This window comes from Pseudophryne corroboree, chromosome 5 (assembly GCF_028390025.1).
Source record: "Pseudophryne corroboree isolate aPseCor3 chromosome 5, aPseCor3.hap2, whole genome shotgun sequence".
NCBI lineage: Eukaryota > Metazoa > Chordata > Amphibia > Anura > Myobatrachidae > Pseudophryne > Pseudophryne corroboree.
The window spans coordinates 273960508-273978384 of record NC_086448.1 but is presented as its reverse complement, the minus strand read 5'-3'; the positions used below and the strand labels follow the sequence as shown (position 1 = coordinate 273978384).

At 45.8% G+C, this 17877-nt stretch overlaps 1 protein-coding gene across 4 annotated transcripts in view; it reads left to right on the top strand.

The window, feature by feature from the left end:
• Positions 1-16765, top strand: part of LOC134927617 (collagen alpha-1(VI) chain-like) — a 37240-nt gene extending 20475 nt beyond the window's left edge. For all 4 annotated transcript variants that reach the window (XM_063922352.1, XM_063922351.1, XM_063922350.1 and 1 more), the window contains exons 4-6: positions 9153-9324; positions 9411-9440; positions 15966-16765. In XM_063922352.1, the coding sequence (XP_063778422.1) occupies positions 9153-9324; positions 9411-9440; positions 15966-16570 (807 nt within the window). In that variant the 3' untranslated portion in view covers positions 16571-16765. The remainder of the gene's footprint in view (positions 1-9152; positions 9325-9410; positions 9441-15965) is intronic.
• The last annotated feature ends 1112 nt before the right edge of the window (positions 16766-17877 follow it).

Sequence of the window (17877 nt, the reverse complement as noted above, 5' to 3'; positions counted from 1 at the left end):
TTCCTTGGCATCACTCCAGCCTTGCCCTGTGTCACTCCAGCTCTCAACTTGTATCCCTCCAGAGAGCTCCCGCTTGTGTCACTCCAGGAAGCTCTCCCCGTTGTCACTCCAGCTTGCTCCTTGAGTCACTCCAGGCAGCTCCCCTTTGTATCGCTCCAGTCCCCCAACTGTGTCACTTCAGTCCCAGCACAAACTTACCATCGTGGGCTTCTGATTGCAGCACTGCTCCTCTGTCAATTTTAGGGGGGGGGGGGGGACGGATGACTTTATTGCACAGCTGCAGGGTGATGAGGCAAAAATGTCTCCTCTTGATCTTCATGCCTGCACCTTGTTGATAACATGAATATGTACAACAGTACAGCTGTATGCCAATCAAACAATTATTATTAGTAGAGTCTAAAATGAAAGCAGTTAAGAGAAATGTCTAAAAACAATTAACCCTCAAACAGTCAGTACTGTGTGGAGGTGCATGGTCCTAAGCCCTCAAAATACAAAACACAATGGGCAAAATACAAAACATAATGCTGCTCGAGTTCGGCAGCCGCACGGTATGCCGTCAGAACTCTGACATTTTATTAAAGAGGCAATCACTTACAAGGCAAAACCATGCCTTGTAAGTGATTGTCCCTTTACAAAAAAAAAGTCTGTGTTCAGCCGGCATTCCGCACAGCCGCCAAACTCAGGCGTCATTATATCCATCCCAATATTTTGATAGAGACAGCGGTGGACTGGGCATGAAGTGCCCACCAGGTAAATACAATAGTAGGGGTCCATTAAATAATGTAGTGGTGGGGTACTAAAGGGGCTTGGTTGGCCAAAAAGTACATAGTTACAAGCCAAGAGTACAACTGAAGAAGGAAAAACAAAACGCATGTACTGGTCTTTTCTTGCTTTTCTACAGTGCCCAAAAAACAGGACAGTCCTGCCAAAATTGGGACGGTTGGGAGGTATGACATCCAGCGATGGTATTATGTTTTTTTGAGAAAAGCATGGCATTGTTCTCTACCTCCACAGATCTTTCTGCATGTTCAACAACCCGCGGGTGCGCGCTATAGCATCGTTATCGGCCATACACATGGCACTTTTCAAACAATGTGCCATTCTGATTGATCGGAAAAGTCCACATTTTTTTCTTTGTACATGAGGGAGAGGAGTTTGACTGTAATTCTGAGTGGTATAGTAAGCCAGTGCAGTGACTGGCAGAGGGGAACAGCAGAAGTAGAGTGAAGAGGAACAGCAGAAGTAGACCGAAGAGTGGAGAAAATTTGGTGGGCAGCAGAGTTAAGGACAGACCAGAGAGGGACAAGGCGAGTGTTAGGAAGACCAGAGAGGAGCAGATAACAGTAATTAAGGCAGGAAATGATGAAGTGTGAATGAGAGTTTTAGTAGTATCCAGGGTGAGGAAGGGGCTGATTCTAGAAATATTCCAAATGTGGAAATGGCAGATTGTGAAAGGAACTGTATCTGTGGGACAAGGAGGAAACAAAGTCAAGGGTGACATCTAGATATTGAACTTGGGGAATGGAGGAGAGTAAAATGTTGTCAACAGAGAGGGAAGGGTGGGAGTGGGGAGGCTTTGGCTGGGAGAAAGATGATGAGTTCAGTTTTAGAAATAGTAAACATTGTGCCATCCAGGATGAGATGTCTGACAGGCAGGAGGTTACATGGGAGAGGACAGAGGATGAGTGGTCCAGGGAAAAGAGGTGACTAGTAGTAAAGTCCAAAGGAACTGATAAACTTGTCAAAGAAATATGTCTAGAGAAGAAGGGGCCAAGAGAGAGCCTTGGGGAACTCCAACTGAAGGGAAAGTGAAGGTGAGGAGGTGGTGTTGGGTGTTTATTCAGAGGAAGAGCATTTGGACAATGAGGATTTAAACTAGGAGAGAGATAAGTCTCAAAACCCAATAGAGTGGAGGGTTTGGAGGTGAAGGTTACGGTTAACAAATGCCACTCTGAAGTTAAGGAGTATAAAAATAGTGAATCGATCTTTGTATTTGGCCAATTCTAAAACATATTAAAATAATAAGAATTTACTTACCGATAATTCTATTTCTCGGAGTCCGTAGTGGATGCTGGGGTTCCTGAAAGGACCATGGGGAATAGCGGCTCCGCAGGAGACAGGGCACAAAAAGTAAAGCTTTAGGATCAGGTGGTGTGCACTGGCTCCTCCCCCTATGACCCTCCTCCAAGCCTCAGTTAGGATACTGTGCCCGGACGAGCGTACACAATAAGGAAGGATTTATGAATCCCGGGTAAGACTCATACCAGCCACACCAATCACACTGTACAACCTGTGATCTGAACCCAGTTAACAGTATGATAACAGCGGAGCCTCTGAAAGATGGCTCACAACAATAATAACCCGATTTTTGTAACTATGTACAAGTATTGCAGATAATCCGCACTTGGGATGGGCGCCCAGCATCCACTACGGACTCCGAGAAATAGAATTATCGGTAAGTAAATTCTTATTTTCTCTATCGTCCTAGTGGATGCTGGGGTTCCTGAAAGGACCATGGGGATTATACCAAAGCTCCCAAACGGGCGGGAGAGTGCGGATGACTCTGCAGCACCGAATGAGAGAACTCCAGGTCCTCCTTAGCCAGGTTATCAAATTTGTAGGATTTTACAAACGTGTTTGCCCCTGACTAAATAGCCGCTCGGCAAAGTTGTAAAGCCGAGACCCCTCGGGCAGCCGCCCAAGATGAGCCCACCTTCCTTGTGGAATGGGCATTTACATATTTTGGCTGTGGCAGGCCTGCCACAGAATGTGCAAGCTGAATTGTATTACACATCCAACTAGCAAAAGTCTGCTTAGAAGCAAGAGCACCCAGTTTGTTGGGTGCATACAGGATAACAGCAAGTCAGTTTTCCTGACTCCAGCCGTCCTGGAACCTATATTTTCAGGGCCCTGACCACACCTAGCAACTTGGAGTCCTCCAAGTCCCTAGTAGGCGCAAGACACCACAATAAGCTGGTTCAGGTGAAACACTGACACCACCTTAGGGAGAGAACTGGGGACGAGTCCGCAGCTCTGCCCTGTCCGAATGGACAAACAGATATGGGCTTTTTTGAGAAAAAAACCACCAATTTGACACTCGCCTGGTCCAGGCCAGGTCCAAGAGCATGTTCACTTTTCATGTGAGATGCTTCAAATCCACAGATTTGACTGGTTTTAAACCAATGTGTTTTGAGGAATCCCAGAACTACGTTGAGATCCCACAGTGCCACTGGAGGCACAAAAGGGGGTTGTATATGCAATACTCCCTTGACAAACTTCTGGACTTCAGGAACTGAAGCCAATTCTTTCTGGAAGAAAAATCGACAGGGCCGAAATTTGAACCTTAATGGACCCCAATTTGAGGCCCATAGACACTCCTGTTTGCAGGAAATGCAGGAATCGACCGAGTTGAAATTTCTTCGTGGGGCCTTCCTGGCCTCACACCACGCAACATATTTTCGCCACATGTGGTGATAATGTTGTGCGGTCACCTCCTTTCTGGCTTTGACCAGGGTAGGAATGACCTCTTCCTGAATGCCTTTTCCCTTAGGATCCGGCGTTCCACCGCCATGCCGTCAAACGCAGCTGCGGTAAGTCTTGGAACAGACATGGTACTTGCTGAAACAAGTCCCTTCTTAGCGGCAGAGGCCATAAGTCCTCTGTGAGCATCTCTTGAAGTTCCGGGTACCAAGTCCTTCTTGGCCAATCCGGAGCCATGAGTATAGTTCTTACTCCTCTCGTCTTATAATTCTCAGTACCTTAGGTATGAAAAGCAGAGGATGGAACACATACACCGACTGGTACACCCACGGTGTTACCAGAACGTCCACAGCTATTGCCTGAGGGTCTCTTAACCTGGCGCAATACCTGTCCCGTTTTTTGTTCAGACGGGACGTCATCATGTCCACCTTTGGTAATTCCCAACGGTTTACAATCATGTGGAAAACTTCCCCATGAAGTTCCCACTCTGCCGGGTGGAGGTCGTGCCTACTGAGGAAGTCTGCTTCCCAGTTTCCATTCCCGGAATGAAACACTGCTGACAGTGCTATCACATGATTTTCCGCCCAGCGAAAAGTCCTTGCAGTTTTTGCCACTGCCCTCCTGCTTCTTGTGCCGCCCTGTCTATTTACGTGGGCGACTGCCGTGATGTTTTATCCCACTGGATCAATACCGGCTGACCTTGAAGCAGAGGTCTTGCTAAGCTTAGAGCATTATAAATTTACCCTTAGCTATATTTATGTGGAGAAAAGTCTCCAGACTTGATCACACTCCCTGGAAATTTTTTCCTTGTGTGACTGCTCCCCAGCCTCTCGGGCTGGCCTCCGTGGTCACCAACATCCAAAACTGAATGCCGAATCTGCGGCCCTCTAGAAGATGAGCACTCTGTAACCACCACAGGAGAGACACCCTTGTCCTTGGATATAGGGTTATCCGCTGATGCATCTGAAGATGCGATCCGGACCATTTGTCCAGCAGATCCCACTGAAAAGTTCTTGCATGAAATCTGCCGACTGGAATTGCTTCGAAGGAAGTCACCATTTTTTTACCATGGCCCTTGTGCAATGATGCACTGATTTTAGGAGGTTCCTGACTAGCTCGGATAACTCCCTGGCTTTCTCTTCCGGGAGAAACACCTTTTTCTGGACTGTGTCCAGAATCATCCCTAAGCACAGGAGACTTGTTGTCGGGATCAGCTGCGATTTTGGAATATTTAGAATCCACCCCTGCTGTTGTAACAGTATCCGAGATAGTGCTACTCCGACCTCCAACTGTTCCCTGGACTTTGCCCTTATCAGGAGATCGTCCAAGTAAGGGATAATTAGGACGCCTTTTCTTCGAAGAAGAACCATCATTTCGGCCATTACCTTGGTAAAGACCCGGGGTGCCGTGGACAATCCAAACGGCAGCGTCTGAAACTGATAGTGACAGTTCTGTACCACGAACCTGAGGTACCCTTAGTGATAAGGGCAAATTTGGGACATGGAGGTAAGCATCCCTGATGTCTCGGGACACCATATAGTCCCCTTCTTCCCGGTTCGTTATCACTGCTCTGAGTGACTCCATCTTGATTTGAACCTTTGTAAGTGTTCAAATTTTTTTAGATTTAGAATAGGTCTCACCTAGCCTTCTGGCTTCAGTACCACAATATAGTGTGGAATAATACCCCTTTTCTTGTTGTAGGAGGGGTAATTTAATTATCACCTGCTGGGAATACAGCTCGTGAATTGTTTCCCATACTGCCTCCTTGTCGGAGGGAGACCTTGGTAAAGCAGACTTCAGGAGCCTGCGCAGGGGAAACGTCTCGACATTCCAATCTGTACCCCTGGGATACTACTTGCAGGATCCAGGGGTCCTGTACGGTCTCAGCGTCATGCTGAGAGCTTGTCAGAAGCGGTGGAACGCTTCTGTTCCTGGGAATGGGCTGCCTGCTGCAGTCTTCTTCCCTTTCCTCTATCCCTGGGCAGATATGACTCTTGTAGGGACGAAAGGACTGAAGCTGAAAAGACGGTGTCTTTTTCTGCAGAGATGTGACTTAGGGTAAAAAACGGTGGATTTTCCAGCAGTTGCCGTGGCCACCAGGTCCGATGGACCGACCCCAAATAACTCCTCTTCCTTTATACGGCAATACACCTTTGTGCCGTTTGGAATCTGCATCACCTGACCACTGTCGTGTCCATAAACATCTTCTGGCAGATATGGACATCGCACTTACTCTTGATGCCAGAGTGCAAATATCGCTCTGTGCATCTCGCATATATAGAAATGCATCCTTTAAATGCTCTATAGTCAATAAAATACTGTCCCTGTCAAGGGTATCAATATTTTTAGTCAGGGAATCCGACCAAGCCACCCCAGCTCTGCACATCCAGGCTGAGGCGATCGCTGGTCGCAGTATAACACCAGTATGTGTGTATATACTTTTTATGATATTTTCCAGCCTCCTGTCAGCTGGCTCCTTGAGGACGGCCCTATCTATAGACGGTACCGCCACTTGTTCTGATAAGCGTGTGAGCGCCTTATCCACCCTAAGGGGTGTTTCCCAACGCGCCCTAACTTCTGGCGGGAAAGGGTATACCGCCCATATTTTCTATCGGGGGGAACCCACGCATCATCACACACTTCATTTAATTTATCTGATTCAGGAAAAACTACGGTAGTTTTTTCACATCCCACATAATACCCTCTTTTGTGGTACTTGTAGTATCAGAATATGTAACACCTCCTTCATTGCCCTTAACGTGTGGCCCTAATAAGGAATACGTTTGTTTATTCACCGTCGACACTGGATTCAGTGTCCCTGTCTGTGTCTGTGTCGACCGACTAAAGTAAACGGGCGTTTTAAAACCCCTGACGGTGTTTTTGAGACGTCTGGACCGGTACTAATTGTTTGTCGGCCGTCTCATGTCGTCAACCGACCTTGCCGCGTGTTGACATTATCACGTAATTCCCTAAATAAGCCATCCATTCCGGTGTCGACTCCCTAGAGAGTGACATCACCATTACAGGCAATTGCTCCGCCTCCTCACCAACATCGTCCTCATACATGTCGACACACACGTACCGACACACAGCACACACACAGGGAATGCTCTGATAGAGGACAGGACCTACTAGCCCTTTGGAGAGACAGAGGAAGAGTTTGCCAGCACACACCAAAAACGCTATAATTATATAGGGACAACCTTATATAAGTGTTTTCCCTTATAGCATCTTTTTTATCTATTTCTAACGCCAAATTAGTGCCCCCCCTCTCTGTTTTAACCCTGTTTCTGTAGTGCAGTGCAGGGGAGAGCCTGGGAGCCTTCCCTCCAGCCTTTCTGTGAGGGAAAATGGCGCTGTGTGCTGAGGAGATAGGCCCCGCCCCTTTTTCGGCGGCCTCGTCTCCCGCTCTTAACGGATTCTGGCAGGGGTTAAATATCTCCATATAGCCCCCGGAGGCTATATGTGAGGTATTTTTAGCCAAAAATAGGTTTTCATTGCCTCCCAGGGCGCCCCCCTTCCAGCGCCCTGCACCCTCAGTGACTGCCGTGTGAAGTGTGCTGAGAGGAAATGGCGCACAGCTGCAGTGCTGTACGCTACCTTAAGAAGACTGAGGAGTCTTCATGCCGCCGATTCTGGACCTTCTTCTTGTTTCAGCATCTGCAAGGGGGCCGGCGGCGAGGCTCCGGTGACCATCCAGGCTGTACCTGTGATCGTCCCTCTGGAGCTAATGTCCAGTAGCCAAAGAAGCCAATCCATCCTGCACGCAGGTGAGTTCACTTCTTCTCCCCTAAGTCCCTCGTTGCAGTGATCCTGTTGCCAGCAGGACTCACTGTAAAATAAAAAACCTAAGCTAAACTTTTCTAAGCAGCTCTTTAGGAGAGCCACCTAGATTGCACCCTTCTCGGCCGGGCACAAAAATCTAACTGAGGCTTGGAGGAGGGTCATAGGGGGAGGAGCCAGTGCACACCACCTGATCCTAAAGCTTTACTTTTTGTGCCCTGTCTCCTGCGGAGCCGCTATTCCCCATGGTCCTTTCAGGAACCCCAGCATCCACTAGGATGATAGAGAAATATAGATAAGCACCAAGTTCCTACAGTTACAATACACATGCACTTAAAGCAGAGTCAGGCCTAACCAATATGATGCCTTAGGCAAGATTTTGGCTGGTGCCCTCTAGCACCACCGCTTGTTCTGTCTCTGACCCAGTACCATCATCCCTCACCCATAGCAGTCCTCATTTTGGTGCTACTACCCCCTACATTTTAAATAGAAACAGTGTGCACAGTCGGCGAACAGCCCAAAAAGTGGTGTGTTCTTGGGAAGGGGCATGGCCACACAATAGTACCTCCAATTCAAATTACACCACACAGTTGTGCAACTTTATTCACATTATACATATCATGCGATAGTGATATTCACGTTACATCACACAGTAGTACCACTATACCTTATATACATTACTCCTCACAGTAGAGCCCCTTATTCACATTACATCACACTGAATTGCTCCTTATTCACATTATTCACATAAGACCACACAGTAGTGTCCTTTCTATGTGTTACACCACACAGTAGAGCACCTTATACACATAATGCCACACATTAGTAATGCATTTATAGACATAATACCACACAGTAATGCCCCTTACACATTATTAATGTACTTATAAACATAATGCACCTTACACATTATGCCTCACATTAATACACATAATGACACATACAGTATAATGTCCCTTTCACATATGCCACACATTATTAGTGCACTTATACACATAATGACACACATAGTGCACCTTACACATATGCCACACATTAGTAATGCATTTATACACATGACACACATAATGTCCCTAACACATACTGTATGCCAAACACTACTGCACAACCAACCCACCTGCACACAGCACTCACATGACCGCTAACACTGTGACCTCTGCCTTTGCTTGGATACAGATATGTCCTCATACATCTTGCCTCAATACACCATGCAGCAGGAGATGCCTGGCGTGAGTCCGCTGGCAGCTCTGTTAATGTTAGGCGCCTTTTTTTGACAAAAATGTGTCTTATTTGCATTACTATGTGAATAGGATGCACAAGCAGCTTCTGCTGATTAAAATTATATGTGGCATGCATGTATTCTGTGTGCGACTGTGTCTGTATCTGCATACAAAATGCTACGTTACAGTGATTTCAAAGAATACACTGTAACATAGCATTTCAGCATTTCATATGCAGATACAGCCACAGTCAGACACAGAATATAGGTGTGCCGCATATCATTTTAATCAGCAGAACCTGCTGTGCCCCATGGCATCCCAAATGCCCTAGGCATTTGCCCAGTTCGCCTATGCCTAGGGCCGGCTCTGACTGAAAGTACCAGTGTCACATTGGCTTTAACCAAAGAAAACATTCATGTCTGAAATTACCATATTTTTTAATCAGATTCTTTGAAACTTTCCCACTTATATTTCCCTTTTATAAAATGAGCTTTATTTTTGCATTCAGCATTCCACAGTATTCATTCTATACCAGAATTCAGTTAGAAAATATTCGCAAATCTACTATATCACAATATGCATGGTCATATAATACTATATATTATACAGCAAAATTGCCAAAGTAGTACATGTATGAAGTAATGGATAACTGTTTTCACTTATACACAGGTGATTGGCATTGGTGTTGGCGATCTACTTAACAGAGCCCCTCACATCAAAGCATTGCAGGAAATCACCTGCCAGGGGACCAGAGCCTGGGGAATTCCGCTGCTGGTTACAGAATACCAAGATCTGCTAGAGGAGGACATGTTATCCAATATCACTAGATACATTTGTAAAGGTTGGCTTTTTGCATTTTTTCTGAGTTTGGCTCCTCTGTAGTATACTGTGTACCATATCTTTGTTATATCTTTTCTCTGTTTCCAGATGCAGTATGTCCAGATTTCACATGTCATGGTAAGGATTCATTTTATCTTTTAGGCACAAGAACAACTACTGTATATGTATGCAAGAGTTGTATTCACTGGTAGAGATGTGCGGCGGACACTTTTCGTGGTTTTGTGTTTTGGTTTTGGTTCCATGCTTGTGTTTTGGATCTGGATTGGTTTTGCCAAAACCACCCTTTCATGTTTTGGTTTTGAGTCTGGATGATTTTTGACAAAAAAACATAAAAACATCTAAAAATCACATAATTTGAGGGTAATTTTGATCCTATGGTATTATTAACCTCAATAACATTAATTTCCAATCATTTTCAGTCTATTCTGAACACCTCACAATATTGTTTTTAGGCCAAAAGGTTACACTGAGGTGGCTGGATGACTAAGCTAAGCGACACAAGTGTGCGGCACAAACACCTGGCCCATCTAGGAGTGGCACTGCAGTGGCAGACAGAATGGCAGATTTAAAAAAATAATCCCCAAACAGCTCATGATGCAAAGCAGAAAAAGAGGTGCAATTAGGTAGTTGGATAGCTAAGCTAAGCAACACAAGTGTGAGGCACAAACACCTGGCCCATCTAGGAGTGGCACTGCAATGGCAGACAGGATGGCACTTAAAAAAACTAGGCCCCAAACAGCACATCATGCAAAGAAGAAAAAGAGGTGCAATGAGGTAGCTGTATAATTAAGTTAAGCGACACAAGTGTGCGGAACAAACAACATGGGACATGCTGGAATTTGCCCAGATCTAATACTCGCACAATATTGGTGGCACAGGAAAGCGTACCCCTAAGCCACACACACACGGCAAAGCCTGTAAAATTAATTTGGATAATAATAACAACCCTTTTATTTGGAGCAATTATAATAATATGCAGCATAGGAGAATGTACCCCTACACCATACAGGGCAAACCCTGTAAAAATGATTTGGATAATAAAATAAGTAATGTATATAACCCTTTTATTTGGAGTAAATAATATACAGCACAGGACACCACCACTGGACTTATGGCATCAGAAGATACCACCATTGGACTGATGCAGCACAAGAGATCACCACTGGGCTGGACTAATATGGCAGTACCCCTGAACTTATACGGCAGTACTCCTGGAGTTGTACGGCAGTCTCAGACAGCATAGCACTTTAAAAAACTAGTCCGGAATTGTCCCACCCACCCACCCTTATGTTGTATAAACAGGACATGCACTTTAACAAACCAATCATTTCAGCGACAGGGTCTGCAACACGACTGTGGCTGAAATGATTGGTTTGGGCCCCCACCAAAAAAGAAGCAATCAATTTCTCCTTGCACAAACTGGCTCTACAGAGGCAAGATGTCGATCTCATCCTCCAATTCCTCACCCCTTTCAGTGTGTACATCCTCCTCCTCACAGAGTATTAATTAATCCCCACTAATCCACCATCACAGGTCCCTGTGTACTTTCTGGAGGCAATTGCTGGTAAAGGTCTTCCCGGAGGGATTTATAATTCATTTTGATGAACATCATCTTTTCCATATTTTGTGGAAGTAACCTCCTACGCCGATCGCTGACAAGGTTACCGGCTGCACTAAACACTCTTTCGGAGTACACACTGGAGGGGGGCAACTTAGGTAAAATAAAGCCAGTTTGTGCAAGGGCATCCAAATTGCCTCTTTTTCCTGACAGTATACATATGGGATGTCTGACATTCCTACTTGGATGCTGTCACTCATATAATCCTCCACCATTCTTTCAATGGTGACAGAATCATATGCAGTGACAGTAAACATGTCAGTAATCGTTGGCAGGTCCTTCAGTCCGGACCAGATGTCAGCACTCGCTCCTGACTGCCCTGCATCACCGCCAGCGGGTGGGCTAGGAAATTTTATCCTTTTCCACGCAGTCCTAGTTGCGGGAGAAAATGAAGGATGAGCTGTTGACGGGTCACGTTCCACTTGAGTTGACAATTTTCTAACCAGCAGGTCTTTGAAACTCTGCAGACTTGTGTCTTCAGGAAAGAGAGATACAGCATAGGCTTTAAACCTAGGATCGAGCACGGTGGCCAAAATGTAGTGCTCTGATTTCAACAGATTGACCACCCTTGAATCCTGGCAAAGCGAATGAAGGGCTCCATTCACAAGTCCCACATACTTTGCGGAATCGCTCCACCTTAGCTCCTCCTTCAATTTCTTCAGCTGCTACTGCAAAAGCCTGTTGAGGGGAATGACCTGTCTCAAGTTGGCAGTGTCTGAACTGACTTCACGTGTGGCAAGTTCAAAGGGTTGGAGAACCTTGCACAAGATGGAAATCATTCTCCACTGCACTTGAGTCAGGTGCATTCCCCCTCCTTTGCCTATATCGTAGGTGGCTCCATCCAATGAAGCATATAGGGTTGAGATTGCCTAAAGGAAAAAAAAAAGGGGCAGACTAGATGGGCCAAGTGGTTCTTATCTGCCGTCAAATTCTATGTTTCTATGAGTGTTGAATTCCACCTCGTTACCATCTCTTGCTTCAGGTGATGGCAGGGCAGGTTCAAGTGTGTTTGATGGCACTCCAGTCTTCGACACGCGGTGGCTGAATGTCGAAAGTGGCCCACAATTTTTCGGGCCACCGACAGCATCTACTGCACGCCCCTCATTTTTCTAAAAATTCTGCACCACCAAATTAATTGTATGTGCAAAACATGAGATGTGCTGGAATTTGCCCAGATGTAATGCACACACAATATTGGTGGCGTCCGATATCACAAATCCACAGGAGAGTCTATTTGGGGTAAGCTATTTAGCGATGATGTCCCTCAGTTTCCGTAAGAGGTTGTCAGTGGTGTGACTCTTACGGAAAGCGGTGATACATAGCATAGCCTGCCAAGGAACGAGTTGGCATTTGCGAGATGCTGCTACTGGTGCCACTACTGTTGTTCCTGCAGGAGGCAATACATCTACCCAGTGGGCTGTCACAGTCATATAGTCCTTAGTCTGCCCTGTTCCAATTGTCCACATGTCCATGGTTAAGTGGACAGTGGGTACAACTGCATTTTTTAGGACACTGAGGACACTTTTTCTGACGTCTCTGTACATTCGCGGTATCGCCTGCCTAGTGAAGTGGAACCTAGATAGGATTTGGTACTGGGGACACACTACCTCAAACAATTCTCTAAGTCCCACTGAACTAATGGCGGATACCGGACGCACGTCTAACACCAACATAGCTGTCAAGGCCTCAGTTATCCACTTTGCAACAGGATGACTGCTGTGATATTTCATCTTCCTCACAAAGGACTGTTGGACAGTCAATTGCTTAGTTGAAGTAGTACAAGTGATCTTCCGACTTCCCCCCTGGGATGACGATTGACTCCCAGCAGCAACAACAGCAGCGGCAGCAACAGCAGCAGTAGGCGTACCGCTCAAGGATCCTCCAGAGGAATCCCGGTTAGGAGAGGACTCCTCAGTCTTGCCAGTGACATGGCCTGCAGGATTACTGACGTTCCTGACTGAGGAGGAAGTTGACGTTGAGGGAGTTGGTGGTGTGGCTTGCAGGAGCTTGGGTACAAGAGGAAGAAGGAATTTAGGTGTCAGTGGACTGCTTATGCTCTTACCCAAAGTTTCACAACTTGACACTAACTTCTAAAGAATACGCAGCAAGTGACATGTAAGGGAGGATGTTCCTAGGTGGTTAACGTCCTTACCCCTACGTATTACAGATTAGCAGAGGCAACACACAGCTTGACACCTGTTGTCTGGATTTGTGGAGAAATAATTCCACACCGAAGAGGTGACTTTTTTGGTATTTTTCCCAGGCATCACAATGGGCTTATTCATCCCACGGACAACAGGTGTTTCCCCCAGTGCCAGCAACACCCATATCCTCATCCTGGTGTACTTCAACAGTGACATCTTCAATTTGAATATCAGAAACTGGACTGTGGGTGTTCCTTCCAGCGCTTGCAGAGGGCGTGGCAAATAGTGGAAGGAGCCACCTCTTCCTGTCCAGTGTTGGGAAGGTCAGGCATCGCATCCGCCAGACCACTTGGACTCTCATTGACTCTTTGCTGTGCTTTAGCCAGCTTAACTCTTTTCATTATTCTAGTAGGAGTATGAGTGTTTCCTTCGTCATGTGAAGCTGAACCACTATTCAAGAACATAGGCCAGGGCTGTAGCCATTCCTTGCCATTGGCATATTGGCAAGTTTACGTTTCTCCTCAGACCATTTAAATTAATTTTTTGGGGTCATTTTACTGAACTTTTGCTTTTTGGATTTGACATGCCCTCTACTATATTGGGCATCGGCCTTGGCAGACGACGTTGATGGGATTTCATTGTCTATGTCATGACTAGTGGCAGCAGCTTCAGCACTAGGAGGAAGTCGTTCTTGATCTTTCCCTATTTTATCCTCCAAATTTTTGTTCTCCATTATTTTTCTGGAGTTATATAACACAATGGGGGTCATTCGGACCCATTCGCACACAGCGGTTCTTTGCTGCGGTGCGAATGGGTCGGAAATGCGCATGCGCGGCGGATGCATTGCACACACGCATCGTTGCCTGGAGATGATTGTTGCCGGGCAATGACGCCGCCAGCGACAAATGTGATTGCAGCGGCGAACGCAAGAAGATGGACAGGCGGGATAGTGGTAAGAAAAACGCATGCGTGTCTAAGCGAATGGAGGGTGGACCGGGACCTTCATCGCTGGAGCCATCGCACAGGGTAAGTAACTCATACCCTGGCCTTGCTTTGTGTGAAACTTTTTTAGCATAGCAGGGCTGCATAAGCGTTCGCAGCCCTGCTATGCTAAAATACACTCCCCCATAGGCGGAGATTAGTTGATCGCACCAGCAGCAAAAAGTTGCTTGGTGTGATCAACTCGGAATGAGGGACAATATGCGGCACAGGAGAGCGTACCCCTACACCACACAGGGCAAACCCTGTAAAAATTACATTTGGATTAAATGTTAATAACCCCTTTATTTGGAGTAAATAATATACAGCACAGGACACTACCACTGGTCTGATGCAGGACAACACAGTGACACTGTAAGGGTCTTATTATACAGCAGCACTGGACATATGGCAACAGAGGACACCACCACTGTGACTGATCACTGGACTGACTGATGCACAGGACACTACCACTGGTCTGATGCAGGACAACACAGTGACACTGTAAGGGACTTATTATACAGCAGCACTGGACATATGGCAACAGAGGACACCACCACTGTGACTGATCACTGGACTGACTGATGCACAGGACACTACCACTAGTCTGATGCAAGACAACACTGCAACACTGTAAGGGACTTATTATACAGCAGCACTGGACATATGGCAGCAGAGGACACCACCACTGTGACTGGTCACTGGACTGACTGATGCAGCATAAGAACCTATGCTGGACTGAGCAGCACAAGACAGCACTATAATCGCCACCCCACTTTCCCGCCCGCACAGACACTGAGGACGGAGACACGTCCTCTCACTACACTCTCCAGGACTGGAGTGAAAATGGCGGCGATGCGCGGCTCCTTATATGGTATCCAAACCCCGCGAGAATCCGACAGCGGGATGATGACGTTTTGGCTCGTTCTGGTTTCCGAGTCAGGTGGGAAAACCCAAGCCGGGTTCGGATCCGGGCTCGGGACGTGAAGTTCGCTCATCTCTAGTATTCAGTAACACAATAGCACTAGCTATGGCTATGTATAGATGTTTATCTAATTAGATAGTAGGATCCCCGACAGTTGTGTTGTTCATTATCCAGTTTGGTGGGTGGAAGAGGTGTTTAATGTGTGTGGAGATAAGTAGACATGTTTTTGGCTACTAAGGTTAGTAAGGAAATTATTGTAAAAATTTGACATTATGAAAACGTTTTCATTTTCCAAAACGGTACCCAGTATGGATGATACTTGGGTAGTCTATTAATTAATATACCCATATGGACTGTATGTAAAGCTAAACTGGCTTCAACATTCTCCATAATAGCTGTTGCTATATATTGTAGCTATGATGGTTTAAGTTTGCAAATGAAATTCAAGTGGGGCGATGCATGAACATACTCACCTACTTTGCAGGATTCTTCTCCGGAGAGAAGCCTGGAGAGGAGATGGAGAAAACAACTTTGCGGGGTGTTGAGCTGGGCTAACACATCATTAGGCCCCAGGTTAGCGGAATTAAGCCCCATCCCTCAAATGGAGCCATACTTTCTTGTGATTTCTCCACATCCTTACCTATTGGGGGTGGGGGGTGGACTACCCAAAAAATCATGAGTCTCCGGCAACTTCTGGGAGAGTAGGTAAGTATGTGTATAAAGCAGTGAAGAAAGTGGAGAAGTGAGCCAGTGGAGAAGTTACCCATGGCAACCAATCAGCTGCTACTTATAATTTTATACAAAGACTTGATAAATGTTACCACAATGCTGATTGGTTGCCATGGGCAAATTTTCTACTGGCTCACCTTCAATCTTTTCACTGCCTCAAACATCTCCCCCAAAGTGTATTATCATGATCACTGCACATATTATATAATGGTTTACTGAGTATTGTACTGTATTCTATTTTGTTACAGTTGAGTTTGAAAAGCCCACAGACCTCGTGTTCCTGATGGATGGGTCTAGCAGTGTTGGTCTTGACAACTTTGAAAAAGTGAAAGAGTTTGTTAAAGTGGCAACTTCAAAGATCCTGTCTAAAGAATTGAACTTCAACAATATGCTGAGGCTGGCTGTAATTCAATACAGCAATGCTGGCACACCAAGGCTTGAGGTGCCCTTGACCGACAGTATAGAGGATGCTTTGTACCGCCTGTCAGAAATCACATACATAGATGAGTCCACAGACTTACCAAATGCATTAAGGAATCTTATAAATTTTTTGAGACGCAGTGGGAGATCCAATGTTAAGACAAAGGTCATCATTTTCTCTGATGGTAGGTCTTCAGGGATATCTCAAAATCAAATCGCAGCACAGGCAGCAGCAACTTTAAATCTCAAAACTGAGCTGTTTGCAGTTACTGTTGGCAAATTCCATGAACTTGGCATTTGTCAGTTAGTGAGCGGGAAGGAAAAGAACTTTAATTTTAAACATATAGAAGATAAAGTTTTCCGTGTCTCTGAATACAGCGATCTATTAAAGAGGGTCACCTTGCAAAGCTTCCTAATGAAAATCACAAGCTGATTGATTGCATTGTTTTCCAACTATGTGATAAACTTACAAGAACACAGTTTGTAAATCCACAATTTATTATTTGTCAATGTCATTATATTGTTGTAGATATAGTTACCATTCCTTAAACCTTAAATCTATATAACTTTGCAGGGCTCACACTTGAAGACCTTTAGTTTAAAAATAAAAAGTGACTTCAACTATAAATACAGACGTTTCGGCTTGTTTGTTTTAAATAAATATTTGAACGGTCATATTACATGTGTGTTACTAAGGCTGAGATTCTTAACAATATATTTGTTGTGGACACATTTGCAGAAACTGTACAGGAACGAGCCATGTAAGGGTTTCTCTAAGAACAAGGTACAGAAAAAGAGGGTCCCTGTGCAGGGTCCAGCCATGTAAGGATCTCTCTGTAAGAACAAGGCACAGTTAGAGAGGGTCCCTGTGCAGGCAGGTATGTTGCTGCCACCTCCAGGCTCCTACCAGGTGGCACCTGGTGGTAGGAACTCCGGCTCCTACCACCAAGACCTGTACTGCTTACTGCTGTGTATGCGTAGACAGTGACACCTCCTGTTGGCGTCAGCTGGTTTCCCACTGGATACTGACCATTGACCAGGATCCTGAATTTGTAGCTGGTAGAGGCAGAGCTTGAAGATGCTGTGCTCACTCCAGGACAGCAGGAAAATGGAATAGCATTTTGTGCAATTCTGTTGGCCGCAGGATATGGATGCAGTCATCTTATAGCAAGATGTTTATTTGCTCAAAAGAGTCTTAAGGGGGGTACACACGGAGAGATCCGTGCTTAAAATCTAAGCAATCTTGCTAGATTGCTTAGATTTTAAGCACGGATCTGCCGTGTGTATGCCCTCCAGCGATAGCGATGCGCGGCCCCGCGCATCGCTATCGCCGGTGCTAGATTGAGCCTGCATGCAGGCTCAATCTAGCGGGTCGCTCATTTCACCATTGTGTGAAGTGAGCGGCCCCCCGTCGGCTTTCCCCCTCGCTCAGCACATCGCGCTGTGCTGAGCGGGGTGAGAGATGTGTGCTGAGCGGTCTGTGTTAAGATCGCTCAGCACACATCTCTCCCGTGAGTACCCCCCTTTAAAAGATGTTTACAGCAGTCCAACAAGATGTCACAAAAGATGTACATTCTGAGGCATTCAGACCTCCTTTTTATCTCAATCCAACACAAAACACCGCAGGGGGTAGTTCCACCCTGGGCCTTTTTAACCAATCAGGTTATCTCACAAATTATAAATCAATACAGATTACATTTCCAAAGTGTTAAATAACTGGCTAAAGCAATTTCCTGCTTT